General features: G+C 45.8%; 1 protein-coding gene across 3 annotated transcripts in view; it reads right to left on the bottom strand.

The window, feature by feature from the left end:
* Positions 1–589: 589 nt before the first annotated feature.
* Positions 590–16,594, bottom strand: part of GRIN2A (glutamate ionotropic receptor NMDA type subunit 2A) — a 545,905-nt gene continuing 529,900 nt past the window's right edge. For 2 of the 3 annotated variants that reach the window (XM_038540398.1, XM_038540400.1), the window contains exons 13-14: positions 15,888–16,126; positions 590–11,857 (exon numbers count right to left, since the gene is read on the bottom strand). In XM_038540398.1, the coding sequence (XP_038396326.1) occupies positions 10,058–11,857; positions 15,888–16,126 (2,039 nt within the window). In that variant the 3' untranslated portion in view covers positions 590–10,057. The remainder of the gene's footprint in view (positions 11,858–15,887; positions 16,127–16,594) is intronic. The other variant, XR_005360918.1, reaches the window with a different exon arrangement.

Below are 16,594 nucleotides of genomic sequence, written 5' to 3'. Positions count from 1 at the left end.
GGGAAGGGTGTGTGTTGACACAGGTCGACCATGTGCGGGGGCCTGGGAGGAGAGACACTTAACCATCACTTGGTTGACAAGCATATGGTTCCATCGAATGGTGGGGATATGAAGTTCAGCTAATCATTTGTGGGCAAAGACCTGGAGGGTCTGTGTCTGGCCATGACCTGAGGGTTGCCTGCGGGTCATATCAAAGTCAAATGGACTTTGAGGCAGTTCTTCGCAGTAAGCTGTTCCCTGGAATTCAGAAAGGAGGGGAGGTCTTTGACCACCACTTTTTTTTTTTCTTTTTTGCAGAACCAGGAGTCACAGAAGCTTGGTGAAGTTCAGCATTATCAGAGTCAAAGCTGCAAGCACAGGAACTGCACAGGAAGATGATAACCAGGTAAGGGACAGTGGCAAAGCTTGCTGCTAAAATCTGGAAGCCGAGCCGTGGCTTCTTTGCGGCGTCATGCTTCCATCTACACTCCTATACTGGACAGAGAGGGAAATTAAGGTCGTTGCCCTTTGTACAAATACTAAGCCTGCCTGAAACGTTAATGGTGCCCACCATGGCAGCGCCAAGGACAATAAAGACCACAACTCCATGTCTCGTTTTCATATCAATCGGCAGAAATTATTTTTATTAGAAAAATGAGATTTTCCTGTATTTACATTTTTACACCATTGGACTGGGCACTTTTGTTGCCTTGGGAGTTATGTACATATCAGTTTGCACACACATTTCAAACCCCATTCCTTAAAACAGTTGATAACACGTTGAACGAAAAGAAAAGACATACTACAAGAAGACGACCATAGTATATACTTCCTCTATCATAGAAAGGTGTTAAGCAAACGTGTAATTTTGTAGCTATGCTTGGAAATATTGAATACAGTTATCAGCACTTCCTCATGCAGTGGATTAAAACATGACAGGTATAAACTGCCGTGATTGGTAAGTGAATGTCTATTCCCAAATGAGAACCACCGAGTAGAGCATACAGCTTGCATGGGGCTCCACCATACAAGAGATCAAGCCAGTTCTGACGTGGGTTTTGGACTGTGTTTGAGTGTCACTGTGAATGGGAACCCTCTGCATATGGAGTTTGATCCTGCCCATGTTGGGTTAAGGATGGACTCGGACATGGGTCTTCAAAGCTGCTTTTATCCATGACTTCCTGTGGGCAATGACCAGCTTGTGTATTATGTACGCAACAGGTCTCATAACGTGACTCAAGGATATGAAGGGTTTACCCTCTTTTTTTTCTGTCTGAGAAGGCCACTGTTTGTGACTTATCTGTTTCTTATTCAAACCACCAGTGAGACTCACCTAATTCTTTCTGAATATTCAGCTTGAAATATATATACTATACATAGACACATACGCACAAACATTCTATTGTGATCAACTACAGTGAAGTCTACTGACTAAATAATTTGGCAAGTATATGCTTTTAAGTTGGCTTTAGCAGGGGAATGAACAAGATTAAGATTTGGAGCTCCAGAACAACCGGTAATGAAATCTTTGGAGAACTTCAGGCTTGGAAGGCATCTGAGCCACAGCTGGCCACATAATTAGTGGTATCGAGTAGTTTCCTGACTTTTCTATGAAAATGTTATCCTTGACCTTATCTCTGACTTGGGGGAAAAATAGGCAATTGGCCTCCTTTCCTAGTGAAAAACATGGGGAACGTGAATGTTACAAGTGCCCCTTTCATCTTTGCAAATCCACTAGAATTTTCAAAGATGATCACCTGAATTTGACCCAAAATAGTCTGAATCTTCAATTTCTCAACTGGAGCATTTCCTTAGCGGCCATGGCTTCAGAGCTGTGTCTACAAACCTAATAAACTTAAGAGTTTTTTTTTTTTTAAATAAAATGGGTTTTAAAAAGTCAATACTGCTCATTTATTTGAGTTAGCTAAACTGAGAATAGAAATAATTCAATAGGTCTTAGATGTAATGTAATGTTAAAACCTCAGTTGAATTCGAAAGGCTATGATTATTTTTCATGGAGAAAACTGACAATGTTTTTATATTTCTGGACCTTCACTATTTGCTCAGCTATCAATAGTCTTTGATTTGAGCCCTTTAAAAGCTTAAAACAGCAAAATGTCAGATCAATGAGAAGCATTTAAAATGGCAAAGACAAACTTATGTTTGCTGGAGAACAATTAACCTTATTAATTTAAAAGGCAGCTGTGGTATTGGCTACGTGTTACGTTAATATTCTTTTGAAGGCTCATCTTAAATCCTTCCCAAAGGTGTGGGAGAGAATTAACTGGAGGAGGTTATGACCCAGGGCTATGGCTAATGAGGAATGTTCTAGACTTGCAGAGATGCAAACTTATCGTTTCATGGACCTGGTACCTAAGAAGGATATATGAGTGATAATTTCAGTTTCGTTTTGTTTGTCTCTGCATACTGCTGACACCTTACTTGAGGAAGTTAATCTGAGAAACGAGTCCATTGGAAACAGTTTGGTTCTGGCTCCCTGGAGAGCTATGTGCTTTGAAATCCAGCCCCAGAGAAGAAAGCCTACTGGCCAGATGGTTCTTTTGAGTGGTCCAGTTTCTCCACAGCTCAACAGCCCTGGGAGGATGTTCTCGTTCACTTGCAGACCCAATGATGGGATCTCAAAATAGGTATCAAATAATGATAACTATTTTTTGGCTTATGAGACTTTTTACTGCCAGCTTGAAAGATGTCAACAGCTAAAGAATTTCTCGGGGACAATGACAACGGTGCTTGGTTAGATTAACTGACCCTCCAGAAGGACTGGATCACAGAACCTCCCAGAAAAACATCCCTTCGAGTCCCAGTTCAGTTTCCTCACCTATGAAATGGACCTAATGTGGCCCCAGTTCACAGAAAACAGAAATGCCTGGCAGGAGGAGTGTGGCTTAGGACACATGAGCAGTGCAAGAAAGGCATGCACAGGCTCAGTGTCGCTGCCTCCCCAACGCATAACGCATGCCACCATTTTGGACTCGTAGAAAGCCTAATGGAAACATTCCAATTTAGTGCTCTTGAGTGAGGCAAACTGAATGAGCACTCAGTGGTTCAGCAGTTATCTTGGTGCCAGTGATGACCTAGCAGGGACGGTCACTTGCAAATACCATGACCTTTCTGAAAATGGGCCACACTGTTTAGGAGAGCTTTGATTGGGGGGGGGGGTAGCAGAGGGAAGTGTGTGTGCCCACACACATGGGAGGGTCTACTACTTTGCAAATGTTTAATGGAATTAACCCTGATATCTACTGAGAAAAAGAAGAGAGATTTGGAAGGGGATAGTTAAAATTAGGCACATGCTAAGTAGACAAAATAACTCCCCAGGAACCAAACAAGTGAATGCAGAGTGCAAGCAGATGGGGAGAGACACAAACGGCATTCAAGTGTCAGAAGGGATGGGAACAGAGGTGAGATCCCCTGGAGTTCTCGATACACCCCAAACCAGACGACGAGGGGTGGGACACTAACAAACCTCCTCTCAACAGAGGCTGAAGCGCAAGAGAGAGCCCAGGGGACCTCAAAACAGCCTACCTCTCTTTCCAACTTTTATTCTGACCTCCCTGGGGGAGGTCAGGCACTTTGAGAATTCACCCAATGTTAGGGATTTATTAGCAAACTCCTGCTGCTGATGAGGCTGAGACCAACCTGAGCCTCAGTTTCCTTATCTATAAAATAGGAGCAACTGTACTTCTATCCTATGGTTATTTGGAGGATTTCAGTCTAGGATATGCCTGGAATCAGTCTACACTCAATGTGGATGCATCTTGATACTTCCAAACTCATGTGCTGACCCAAGGCATATACGTGGGATAAGCAGAGTATCTCACATTCTGGCAAGGCACGGGATAGGACGGACAGAGAAAAGAAGCTCCCTCTGCACCTTGCCATTTTCCCGAAACACATCTTGACTCCTTTCACCATCTCTATGCCCCATTTTGTCTCTAGGGAACCTGATACGCTCTCTTTTGTCAGCCAGACAGTAGGCACTTGGGACTCAAAGAGGATTTCCCCCCACTCCCTTCCCTGATACATTTATACCCTGAACAATCAAAGGTATTCTTCATAAGACAAAAATAAAAATCAAACAAAAAAGCTTTCAGGAAATAGGCTTTTTACATCGCGGTCTGTTTTCTAATCCCTTGGAGGATTTCTTTCAACCTCTTCTTGAAGCCCATGCCATAATGCAGGGCTGGAAGGAGGCAGGATCTGGCAAGGGCTGGAGAACCCAGTGGAACCACAAATGCAGAAGGGCAAGTCTGGTCACCTGTTTGGATGCTCCTGGGTTTCCCAGATACTGTCTTTGAATAATCAAGGTTCAAGAACCAAGGATATCTCTCCAGGAGCACCAACTATATTCTCCAGAGTTATGTACGGCTTTAGGGAAGGATGGGTTGTTGGATTGTTTGGTCATGGAACCAGATTTTCATTTCCTGGTAAGAACTTGATTTCTCATTTCTAGTTTTTACACACAGTCTGTGTTTGTGTTTCAAGGACCCTTAGTTGTCTTTAGTGTTAGGGAGCACAATTTCTAGACCGTAAGCTGCTTATGGGAAGAGACTATATTTTCTGTCCCCTTTGCATCTCCCAACCTCAAATTGGCCTTAAAAGGAGAGTAGATACTCAGTCAAGTGCTATCAGCTGATCAGTGTCCTTTGTTCATCCTTGGCTCGAGAGAACTAGAACTCTATTATCTCAATGATCACCACCAGCTTTCATCTTTGGTTTGAGGTTTTAAACTATATCCCTTGTTGGCTCTTCCCAGGGAATTAGGTCCCTGAGAAAAGTTTTCTCTTCTCCAGGATTCTGAGGCAGGGAGTACTGGGGAGCTTAAGAGAAAACCAAATCCAAAGGGGGATGTATGGGTCTGTATAAGGCAAGAGGCAAAGAAAGCAGGGGCAATTCTACGATGTTCTCTGGCTCTTATCCCAGAGGTACCTGGAGAGCACTTTTGAGAGAAACCTAGAACTGAGTCAGCCTGGCAAAGGGAACCAGGCGAGGAATTAATTGGATCATGCATGAAGGTCTTGGTTTCTAGACCTGGCTCTGATATTGTCAATCCAACGATCCCATAGCGATTCTGTCCCTTTGGGAGCCCAATCTCCTAGTTTTCTCATCTCCCTTCCCCCAGATCTTGGTGTAGTTCTGTAAGTTCTATTTTTCTAAGACCCTTCTGGACAGGCACCTTTAGCTGATGCCATATCGAGAGTACTTCCAGGCACAGAACAAGTGGGCATGGAGAAGAGGATAAGGAATTGAAACAGAGACTGTGCCCTTTGGTGGGTTTACAGAAATCACCCACGTGTCCATATCAGCATTGTCTTCAGAAGTTAATGTGAGCAGAACATGGGCCACACCCTTAACCCCAGATGTCTTTTTTTGAAAAGAGGCCAAGAACACCAGCACCCAAATCCCACTTGGGCCCTGCCATTCTCCCTCCCTAGAACTGAGATTATTATTTAAAAACAAAAACAAAACAAAAAGAAAAAAGAAAAAAAAAACCAATAGCGCCCTCTCTTCCTAATTATCAGCCCATTGATAATCAGAATGGGTTTTCCACATGGTAATAAGCATCATCATGACTTAATTTTTAACATAAACTTTACATTATATACAATTTTATTTGGATAATACACTTTACGTGTCAGTGGTAGAAATCAGGCATGTATAGTATGTACATGTGTACACGAGCATTGGTATTCACAGGATTAAGTGCATTTTCTCTCCTCCGATGTGTATCAGGTGGCAAGCTGCCCTCATTGCTACGACTAGATGTGAACACAGTACGATGTGTAGGGGTTGAATGGAAAAGCACAACCACGCGTTGGTGTAGACCCCACCAACCCTCTCATTCAGCACTTCCGACCCTGTTGGCCAAAAGAAAACGGGGCATCCAGAAGGTCTAATTTTGTCTCAAATGAAAATACTGCTTTTGCATTGAAAACCACCTTCACGTGGAATCCTTAACTCCTGTTAAACACCAACCAATGAGTTTTGTTCCCACATACTCATTTTTTTCTCCCCCTAGAACTCCCAATTCTGTCCACTATAGCCGCGATTCGTACAAACAGTTTCTGCTTCAGAAACAATTCATGTGCCCTCTGCAAGGATTCACAAGCCACATCTACGCACAAGGAAACAGTATGGGGATGTGCCTGAAGTTAACGAATATATTCAGCTCTTCTGAAAGATACTTAGGTTTCTCAAATTAGTATTTATTTAGGTCTTAAACTGTATGGGATTTCAGTGCAAGGTATTTATTTATATGACAACTGATTATTAGAGCTGCACTTTTTAGGTTTAAAGGAGATAAATTTTTAATCACCATTTAATTAACATCAACCTTTACCACCCCCCTTTTTCATTAGCAATTCTATTTGCAAAGAATTCAGGGCATTTGTCATTTCCTGAGAAGGACGTAGAATATTAAATACACATTGGCAGACATATCAAATAGAATAAACAATGCGGGACTATATGGCTGCTATGGATCTTTTGACTAATTAACTGCCTTGGCGAGAATCCCATTTAAGTGAAACTATTTCATTTGTAAACAAGGTATAATTTTCTTGTTTCTCCCTTGAAAATAACTGTGAGTCGATGTGACTGATTTTGCGGCACTGGGTGAATTTTAATGGTTCTCTCAGAGCAGCTGAATATGAAAACTTCTCAGGCTCTCTGCAATGGGGAAGAGAAACCAGGTATAGGCCACAAGACATCTGGTCATGGTGCTGGCTGCAGTTTCGAAGTAAGATTCGCAGAGGGCGGAGGAGGAGTGGGGAGGTTATAATCCTGCACCTCTCAGGAAAGCAAGCCACACTGGCAGAAAAAGAGACCCATTAGGGACTTGTCTTCTCAGAGCATTGAAGCCAGGAGTGGCCTGGGACCTGCAGGGGTAAGGACAATGAAGCTTATTTTCTGGGGGCTCCCCAAGGTTTCCAGGGTAGAATTCATCCCCTGGAAGACTCTTTTCTTACAACAGACTATTTTAAGTTGGGCCTGTGTGCACTGTTACCCGTCGACAGAAACGTGAGTGTCTGCATTTACGTGTACCTGTTGGGGCCCTCTCAAGGGGAGAAAGCCACGTAGAGTCATGGAAGTACCATTACGGATGCCAGCTCCGACTTGAGTCAGGTGAAACTCAGGCCTGGTTTTGGGTTCAGAAATTCTGACTCTTTGGCATCAACGGATCTCAGATCTCAGGCTGGGATGTCAGAGGAACCCTCTATAAGGGATCCGGAGTTGGGAGGGCTTTCTACTGATGTCTTGATATTCTTTTTCCAAAGAACAGAACTGACTTGAATCACTTTCAAATAGCTCTACATCAATATCTTTCATTTGAAAGACTGCCTGCCTGATTAATGGTCGATTTTTATATGCTTGGGATCATTACAATTGAGAGTCAATGAATTTGTGCAGGAAGAGAATTGTGTATTCATTATATATAGCATTCTAATCCTCAGTGTTTATTTAAAGAAAACAAAACACGTTGGGTTTGAAAGGAACCACATTACTGTCGGTTCTTCCCAAAGCCTAATTTTTGGTCTTTTTCTATGTGAAAAAAGCATGGGGTTAACAGAAATAATGCTGTTATTAGAAGGGCTTTTGATCTATGGAACAGTTCTGACTGTAATTTGCATTCTCCCTGGAGGTCCCTGTCTTTTGGCAGGTCCCCTGGGCTTTAAAGACATGAGAGGAAGAGAGAAAGCCTCTTTGGATTGATGACATAGCACTGTTCCATGTGCTGGGGAGATTTTTAAATTCATGTCATGTCATGACACGCCAGTCTTCTGGGGAAATGAGGTGATCCTGGCTGGGGGTGGGGACATAGGTCTGGAAAGCCATGGGAGGACAAAGGCAGGATGTTCTAAAAGACAAAATAATCAGGAGCGTGCCTAAGAGTAGATATGGGGGTGAGGCCCTTCAGTCTGGGCTTCTCTGTTGTTGGGTCTTGGGGCAGCAGAAGGGCCAACATCCAAGAAAGAAAATGCAGGGGTTGGATCCATTTGTCATCAATGTCTAGCCAGCCTCTTCTACCTGTCAACCTCAAAGATGACGAGAAGACTTTCTCACCCGTGGCCGCCTCTGCCTCCCCACCAATGATCCTGAAACTTCCTGCAGCCACTTCTCGCCATTACTGGGTGCGCTCGCCCAAAGATGGGGCCATTCGATGAATCTGAGCTCTGAGAGAATTACTCCCAACACCTGCCCCCTCAGAAGAGAACACTCCCTACAAAATAGGACATGCTATAAGTAAGAGAAACAGGGTAACGTTTCAACCTGTCACTCTGTCCGCCCACTCCAGGAACCTAGAGCAAAATGCAGAAGGAAGCCAGGAGATGACCAGGCTAGTTAGCCTCGGCTGCGTGTCGCCCAACGGACTCAGCTACACTACGAGACCTGATGGCTAGTTATCCTGGATGTCTCAGGGACCTTCAGGAATTTAAAATACACTGAATTAGAACTATATGGAAATGCTGGGCTAATACCATTTGTGGGTTTTACAATACTTAATTTTTAAACTACAATAGTCTGGTCTGTAGTGACACAACCACTACCTTTTTGTTTTTGGCACTTGGTGTGTGCCAGGCCCGTGCTAAGAGATTTCCGTGCTAAAGACTCCCCTCCTTCCTGAATGAGTATCATTCCAGATCACATAGGCACAGATCTGAGTAAAGTAAGAATGGGACAATAGGGGTGACTCGGAAATGACAAATGCTCTGAGGAATTTTTTTTTTTTTTAACATATCCCTGTCGGTGTCAGTGAAGCAGGTTGGCTCCAATGGAGCGAACGTTTCAGAAGAGTGAAATCACTTTCGCCACTAAAGTTGATCCACAATTTGGAGGATGCTCAGAGTGGATGCATGAGTGTCTCTCATGTTTTGAAGGCTTTTGATCTGAGGAGGTTGGGGTGGAAACGAGTGTCCAACCAAATCTCACAATGCTCAGGAAGAGAGACCTAGAACCATGCTAGCCTTCAGCGGACAGATGGCATTGTTACTTCCTACAGATCATAGTACACATATGGCTGCTGGCACATGCCACCACGTTAACCCGGGGAACGGCAACACACACTTAATTAGATGCCACCATGGCTGTTTGGGGACCAAACGGGCCATGGTCACTCGGGGAGGGGAGGGGTAACAGATACTATACAACCCTGAGTCGTCACCAGAAGGGGGGAAACACAAACTTACATATACGAGAGTCTTCAGGATAAACTACAACAGCCGCTGTGTCAGAGACAGGAGATCCAGAGATCAGAGAACGGAGACACGTTCTGTGTTTGTGCAGCTCTGAAGGAGACCATCGGGGCCAAGGGTGAGAGAGTGGTCTGTGGAACGCACGAGTCGACATCCAGAGAGATCCTCGTAGCTCTCCACCTGAGGGCCCTTCTGGCCTTTTATTCCAGATGTGTCTTGGAAATGGACTATAATGAAGGTAGTAGCATAGTTACTGTGCACACGGATTGGCTATTCTTTGGGGGAGCCTGGAGTTCTGGGGTTGGGCCTGGGCAGTGATGGGAGGCATAACAGTAAAGCTGAAACGGTTACAGAGCCAAACTTCCTAATCTCTTGCACATCCATCTCGCTACAACGCAGACGCATTCGTAACTGTTCTGTGTCAGGTGTACATGCATACCATATTGCTTATTCGGAATGAGAGAGACCGTTAGGCATTTCTGATGAGGAAATCACATGGTGGACTGGTCTGAATGGAATTTGCAATATAGGAAATCATAACATCACCATGGGCATCCAACGCATTCTTATTGCCAACATACCCAGCGGGCGTGTCCAGGAGACTTGCCCTTGTGTTTGTGTTTTTGGTTAAGGACTCACCTATCTGGTATCTGCCATGCTCAGCACACACCTCACAAGATTCCTTGAGTGGAAGACTACGGCATGGAGCCATGTGCAAAAGAACCAACAAAAAAAAAAAAAAAAAAAGTACCTTCCTAAATCCTCTTCCTCTTTGCAGGGCACCATCGGACATCCGACATTTACCCTCCGGAACAGTGGCCGTTACGTATGTTTCCCTATAGATAAAACATTAATGGAAGGTTTTAAACATCAGATTCAATACTAGGCATTTTCTTGTACACACGTCTATTGCTGCAGGAATTCAAAACCCTGGGGGTAGAGTACATACTGTTCTTATTCGCAGCATAAGGCATAACATGCTCTGAAATATACACATCGTTGTGGCCTCTACTGTCTCTGGAGCAGTACGATGCTGTCGACCTCAAGGACGACCGAAGGTAGCTGTCGTTCACGGCCGGGGATGGCAGCGAGTGTTTGTAAGGGTCTGAGGGACATCTCCCGATGACTAAGCGTCGGTCGTCCCCATAGCAACGGAGGAAGGGGTTATCGGAGGTGTGGTCTGGCAAAAGGGACTTGCTCCGCTTCCTGTCCTCCAGACCCTGGGGGAAGAGGGAGCTCTTGTTCCCCGAGAGTTTGCTTGAGGGGACGCTAAAGAGACTCCCGTACAGATTGCCCTCCAGGAGCCGTTCCCGGTCCTTGAGGCTTATGCTCCTGGAGGGCCGGCTAAGGTCCATCTCCCTGGGCTTGTCAACGATGTTATCGTAGGAATGCTGACGGCTGATCCTGAGCTTGTTCTTCTGGAACTGGAGGGTGCTGTTCTGCGCCCAGTCCTGCTGGTAGACCTCCTCCTGGGCGGCCGGGCTCCCGGTCTCCTGAAGCATCTGGTCTTCATCGATGTCGTAGAGGTTCCCCATCCGCAGGCAGGCGTCGCACTTGAAGGGGGACCTCACGGTGAAGTGGCCCGAGTAGGTGGGCAGGTTGGAGAGGCAGCTCCGGCAGTGCGTGGAGTTCTGCCGGTAGCGGTCGCTGCCCTCGCTGTGAGGGGAGCTCTTGTCCTTCAGGGTGAAGTGCTTGGAGTAGAATTTGTGTTTGTCGTTGTTGGGGAGCACGTCTTCATTGTGCGTGGGGTTCCTGTTCGTGGGCAGCGCCGGGTCCCCCTTGCGGAAGTTTTCGTTGGGGTCCTGGTACGGGTCTGGGAAGTCCACATTCTCGGGGAGGGCCATGTTCTCCACAAACTGGGGAGGGTCTAAGTGGAAACTGGGCTCCTTCTCACCATCGATGGTGTAGATCTTGTCCCTGGGGGAGCTCGCTTTGGTTTTCAGATAGGAGCGCTCAACCTCGCTGCAGTCCTTGGGGTATTTGGAGGCCGCCGACCTTTTGAAGTTGTCCTTGGTCTTGTGGTTCTTACTGTTGTCGGGCTCCCTGTGGCATGTGGCCCGACTTGAAGTTTCCGAAATGTCTGAGTGGGCCACCTCCTCCGGAAGGTACCGAGGACTCTTCAGGGAGTGGGTCCTGTTCTCTGCTGCAACCTCATCCCTCTGGGAGACTGGGTTCTGGCTCAGTGAATCCTGGCGGAGCGACTCCATGGATTTCTTCCAAAGCTGCCGGGGCCTGGAGTTCGCCTTGGACTCTGTGCTCACGGCCACCTCCACTGTGTTCGGGTTGGACTCGTTGAGAGTAAGAGGGTGCTGTCCCTGGAACACGTAGTTATTGAGATTGTCCTTGTGCCTGTTGGCCACGAACGTTTGCAGCTCATTCATGTTGTCCCCAAACATGTTGTCCTTCCCCTGAAAGGATCTGTTGTCTGAATATATCAAATTCCCTTTCTCGGAAACCATGTCCATGATGAGGGAACCTCTTTGGATGAAATCAGCAGCCCTTTTGGGGGAATCCATTCTGGAGGAGTTCACGTTGGACACGTCGGAGATGTTTTTGGCTGACCGAAGGAGTTTCAACATGTTGCTCTGTGATCCGGTCAGGTTGAAGTCTGGAGACTTCTTCTTCTCCTCGATGTGCACTCCATGAATGCAGCTGTAAATACCCTGTGGGAAGGAAAATGAGACATAATCAGCAGTAGCAGGAGCACGAAACCACCACACACTTGGTCTTTACCTGCGAAGGTGAGAGGTGTTCTTCTTGGAGGAGCCTTGGAAGGATCTTAAAGTCCAATCTGAATCCCGGGAATGTTCCTGAAATCTATGAGACCACAGTTGCCAGGCTTCTTTCGTCTCTCTGGCTCAAGATTATTACTTTTGTGGATGGTCATATATGTTGGGTTTGAGAAAGGGAATCAACTAATGCTTATGTATCTATAAAGGTCACAGTGCCCCCGAGTTGGCACGTAAGGAGATTGAGTTGATCCCTGGTTCACTAGCTCATCTTTTGCCAGAGTTTCCCAGGGTCATCTCTAGAGTCTGGATACCAGACTCAGCTATTAAACTGGGCTTAAAAGGACCACCAGTTATTAATTCTTCAGGGGAAATGGCACCTACCCACATACTGAAGCTATTGGTAAAGGCATGAGACCCAAGCAGGTCAACCAGAAATCCCTTTCTGGGTGCTTCAATGCTGGGCATAAAAATCCATGGAAGATCAATCAGCCATTTTGGGGAAGGAAAGCTGTAGAAGCTGGGCTAGAAGGAGCAGATGCAGGGGACTAGTCTTGCCACCATGTGGGATGTTAGCCTGAGAGTGAAACCATCATAGAAAGGAGCGGAGCACAGGGGATAGTTTGGACAACACTTGGGCCTTTTCACATATGCCACTTAATCTATTCTGTGTGTGTGTGTGTGTGTGTGTGTGTGTGTGTGTTCCACATGGTCAGAGTTGGGTGTTAGCCACTAGGAACAGTGAAGACTCCTGTGGACATAGGAATGAAGCACTAAAATTCATCCAGGGACGGAGTGACTTCAGGACTTCTGGGTGGCTCAGACATGATGGGTCTCTTGTTTTCCACTGCGCCTTGTTCCTTTCTTAAAAATAGCTGTTTACTCTGACTTCAAAGTAACTCGTGCTTCGTGGCACAACATAGGCAGGGCGGCTTCAGGGACATTGTGATTTATGTTCCCCTTCCCCACTGCTACCCCCAGATGGTGGCAGCCGGACATAATGGGGACAGTCTGAACAGGACTCCTGGGTCTGGGCTGGTCTCCCTAAGACTGACAGGAAACCAGCCCAAGAAGGGGTCTGGAAAGCAAACGTGGTGGCTGCTGCTGACCAGGGCATAAACCAGGAGATGCGTCATTTCAAGGAAATATAAGATGAAGCCAAAAGAGTCCTATTCCAACCTTTGGGGCCTCAGTTTCTCCATATCCACAGGATGGGTGTGATTACATCAAACTCACAGGTGTCGTAAGGATTAGAGAGGATGGAGGAAAGCTATCTGGCCCTGCCCTTATTCACACATGACATAATTCATTGTGGGGTTGTGGTCTTGCCTTTGTGGGAAGGTAGGTTCTCAGCTTGGGAATTGCCTGTGGAGATTTGTTCAAGTAAATGATTATGTGTGTACAATGAAGACACTTGTCTGTGTGTGCTCTCTGCTCTGTGTAAGGAATATACACGTAAGGTGGCATATGTGTGAATGCCCATAAGACAAGCTTTAGACGTGTGTTAGCCCTTGATGAGAAAGGAAGAGTGTTTATTTAGCAACCCAGAAGCCCCAGAAATGGGAGCTGAGCCCATTTCAAGTTCCCCTAACAAACGAGAGAGGCAGGAAAGTATATTAAATATGAAATCCTTCTATTCATGCATGTTGGGCTGTGCTAATTTTAAAAGACAGATATTATCTGTGGAGAAGGGTGGGTCAGTGCAGAAGTAGGGCTCCCTGCAGCCTTTGAGGACAGAGGAGTGATGGTGGCTGGGAGTCCCCAAAAGGGGCATAGAAATCCTTGCAGTGCTCCTATGAGACACAGGGTCTTCTCTCCCCCAGGGAGGGGAGACTAAAGTTCAGATTCCAGGATGCCTGCTCCTGTGTGCCCCAGTCCCCTCCAATCCCATCCCTCAAGATGCTTGGAAGGGAAGTGAGGATTTAGTTCATTTCTCATAACGACGATCCTCTCAGCCTGGCTTCCTTAGTGGTATCTCAGACAAAGGAAATGGTCTTCCAGATACAAGCAGGATTTACAAGGAAAAGCAACAGTGTGCATTTGCTCATGATAATCCCAGAGTCATTTGGATATGGAAAGCCTTTAGTAATTGGTGGAGAGAATTAGCTTAACGTTGGCATAATACCTAGCTATACGCATGCACGTTGTTATATTTAAGCAATCTGTGTGTTTAGACGCCATCAAGTTAATTAGGAAATATGTATTTGCACAGAATGCAAGTTAAGAGTGCCACTGAACAGAAAAAAATAAATCATCCTCACTAAGCTAATGTGTGCCTTCTGAATCTCCAAAGTTCTTAAAATCACCTAATGCTAAGAATATACAAATCCCCTTAGACATAATTGTTTTGTTTTCCCAATAACCATTAGCATATAAAACTAGGTGTTTTTAACCAAATGTGTTTCACCATGTTTCATATCCTCTTTAAATTTGTTCAGAGTAAAATCATTCCAAGGTGAGCAAATGGGAGAAATAGCTAGATAAATAGACAGGCAGATGGATGGATGGATGAATGGATGGGATGGATGAAATAGGTGGATGGATGGATGGAAAGATGATCGGCTGCACGACAGATAATGCCATGTTTTGTTAGAAGATGAGTGACTATGTACATACGATGCAACTAAGTGACAAGATTGTGTTGAATATGTAAACATGTCAGGTGTGTGCACATATGTGTTGCATAGTATAGATTTCTATCAAATCTCTTGTGTTGCTTGCATTGGATGTTCATTGCTTGTGTAAGAGCATGTGCTCTGGCTGGTACCACACCACCTAGATTTGAGTCCCAGCTTCACCAAGACTGTGCAGCTTTGAGCAATCATCTAACCCCATAACGTTGAGCTTCCCTATAATCTAGGGCTAATGACAGTTACCCACCTCACAGAGATAGTTTGTAGGTTAAACGAGCTGAGGAGTACACAGCCCTTACAGGGTGCCTGGCACATATAGGTGCTCCACAAATAATCATCATTTTCTGTGATTGTCATCATTACTGATGAATTGTAGGTGCTGTTTTATGGTAACATACACATGCTGCATTGTGCCACACGAGAGGGGTTACTTTGAATACTGTGTGAGCTCACTACAGCACGTGTGTTCTGTTGCTGTGGTTTATGCTGGGTTCAATGTTACTTTGGTTTCTATTTGATGTGCCAGGCATTTTCTCATGGTTCTTCCCATCTTTGTTCCATTTGAGACTATTGCATCGCACAGCCTACTTGTGTTTTGTTAGACGTGTATACACACAGCATGGTCTTGTGTGTAGATTTTGTTTTGGTATACATGTTCCACTGGAATGGCATGTTCCACTGGAATGGCATGTTCCACTGGAATGGCATGGTCCACTGGAATGCATGCATGAACTGTAATGTCTTGCATAAGGATTTTAGGAGCATCATAGAGCACATCCGGCTGCTAATGGTGGATGCCACATATAGACTGCTTTGTTTGGCCTACATGGTTTAAAAAAATTGAATTAGTTACTAATATTTAAAAATGGAAAGGTTTCACATAAAATCAGATGACTGCATTCTCTTTTAAAAACTAGAATACCTGATAATATTGCCCTTGCATTCCCATAGATAATACTCAGCAGGACTTGAGGAGGGCTGACCCCTTCAGGTGGGGCAGGGCAGGCATACTTAAGTGTTCCCTCACCCTGACGCCCAGGGGCATTTGCTGTTTTTTTTCATCGCATTTGTGCTATTTTGTTGTGCCCAGCTTGCTTTACCCCATCCTCCTCCCCTCTCTGGCCTCCACAGTCACCTGGGATTGCAGTGGCTGGGTTGTGAATGCACAGACCTGGATTCCTTTCCTACACGCCCAGGAAAGGTTGGTGAGCGAGGGGGAGGATGTGCTGACCGTCCCCACCCTGAAGTCAAGAATCCCGGATTCTCTGGAAGCCCCCGAGCTCCTGTGGACCTGCCCACAGCATTAGGAAGTAGCTGTCTGAGGTACTGACCCTGCTGATGGAGAAGAGGAGCCCTGGCCGGTCGGAGCACACGCCCGTGAAACAGAAGCGCAACTTCCAGTAGAAGAGGTGTTCCCAAATGAAGGTGATGAGGCTGAGGGCCATGGCGGCCGCCAGCATGTAGAACACGCCTGCCATGTTGTCGATGTCCAGCTGGCTGCTCATCACCTCGTTCTTCTCGTTGTGACAGATCCCCGTGAGCCACAGCGTCTCCAGCTCCTCCATCTCGCCTGCACAGAAGACAAGAAACACAGGCCGTGAGGGAGCAGGGCATGCACTCTGGGTCCCAGTCACTTACACTTCTGGGACCTTAAGGCAAGTGACTGAGCTCTCCAGGCCTGCGCATGCTCACTTGAGGGCTGACGCTAATCATGGTCAGGGTACCCACCTAATATTGTTGGAGGGAAGATGAAATAGGATGATGTATAGTTACGTCCAGTCCCTATTGTGTTTTCTTAATTATTGTCACTATGTTCTGCTTTACTCCACCTGTGTCCCCTGCCACCCACCCATGCCTGGAACAGGATGGGACATAAACTCGCAGCATGCTACCTCGGACACACTCGCCTTCCAGTTATGACTATATCATTCACTAGCTGTGTGACCTCAGAGCCACATCTCTCCCGTCTGGGAAATGAACAGAATAAAAGTGCGCACTTCCTAGAGTTCTGATGAGGACCAAAGGAGCTCGCGTATGC

This window comes from Canis lupus, chromosome 6, assembly GCF_011100685.1.
Source record: "Canis lupus familiaris isolate Mischka breed German Shepherd chromosome 6, alternate assembly UU_Cfam_GSD_1.0, whole genome shotgun sequence".
Lineage (NCBI taxonomy): Eukaryota > Metazoa > Chordata > Mammalia > Carnivora > Canidae > Canis > Canis lupus.
This window is presented reverse-complemented; position numbering and strand designations above follow the sequence as displayed.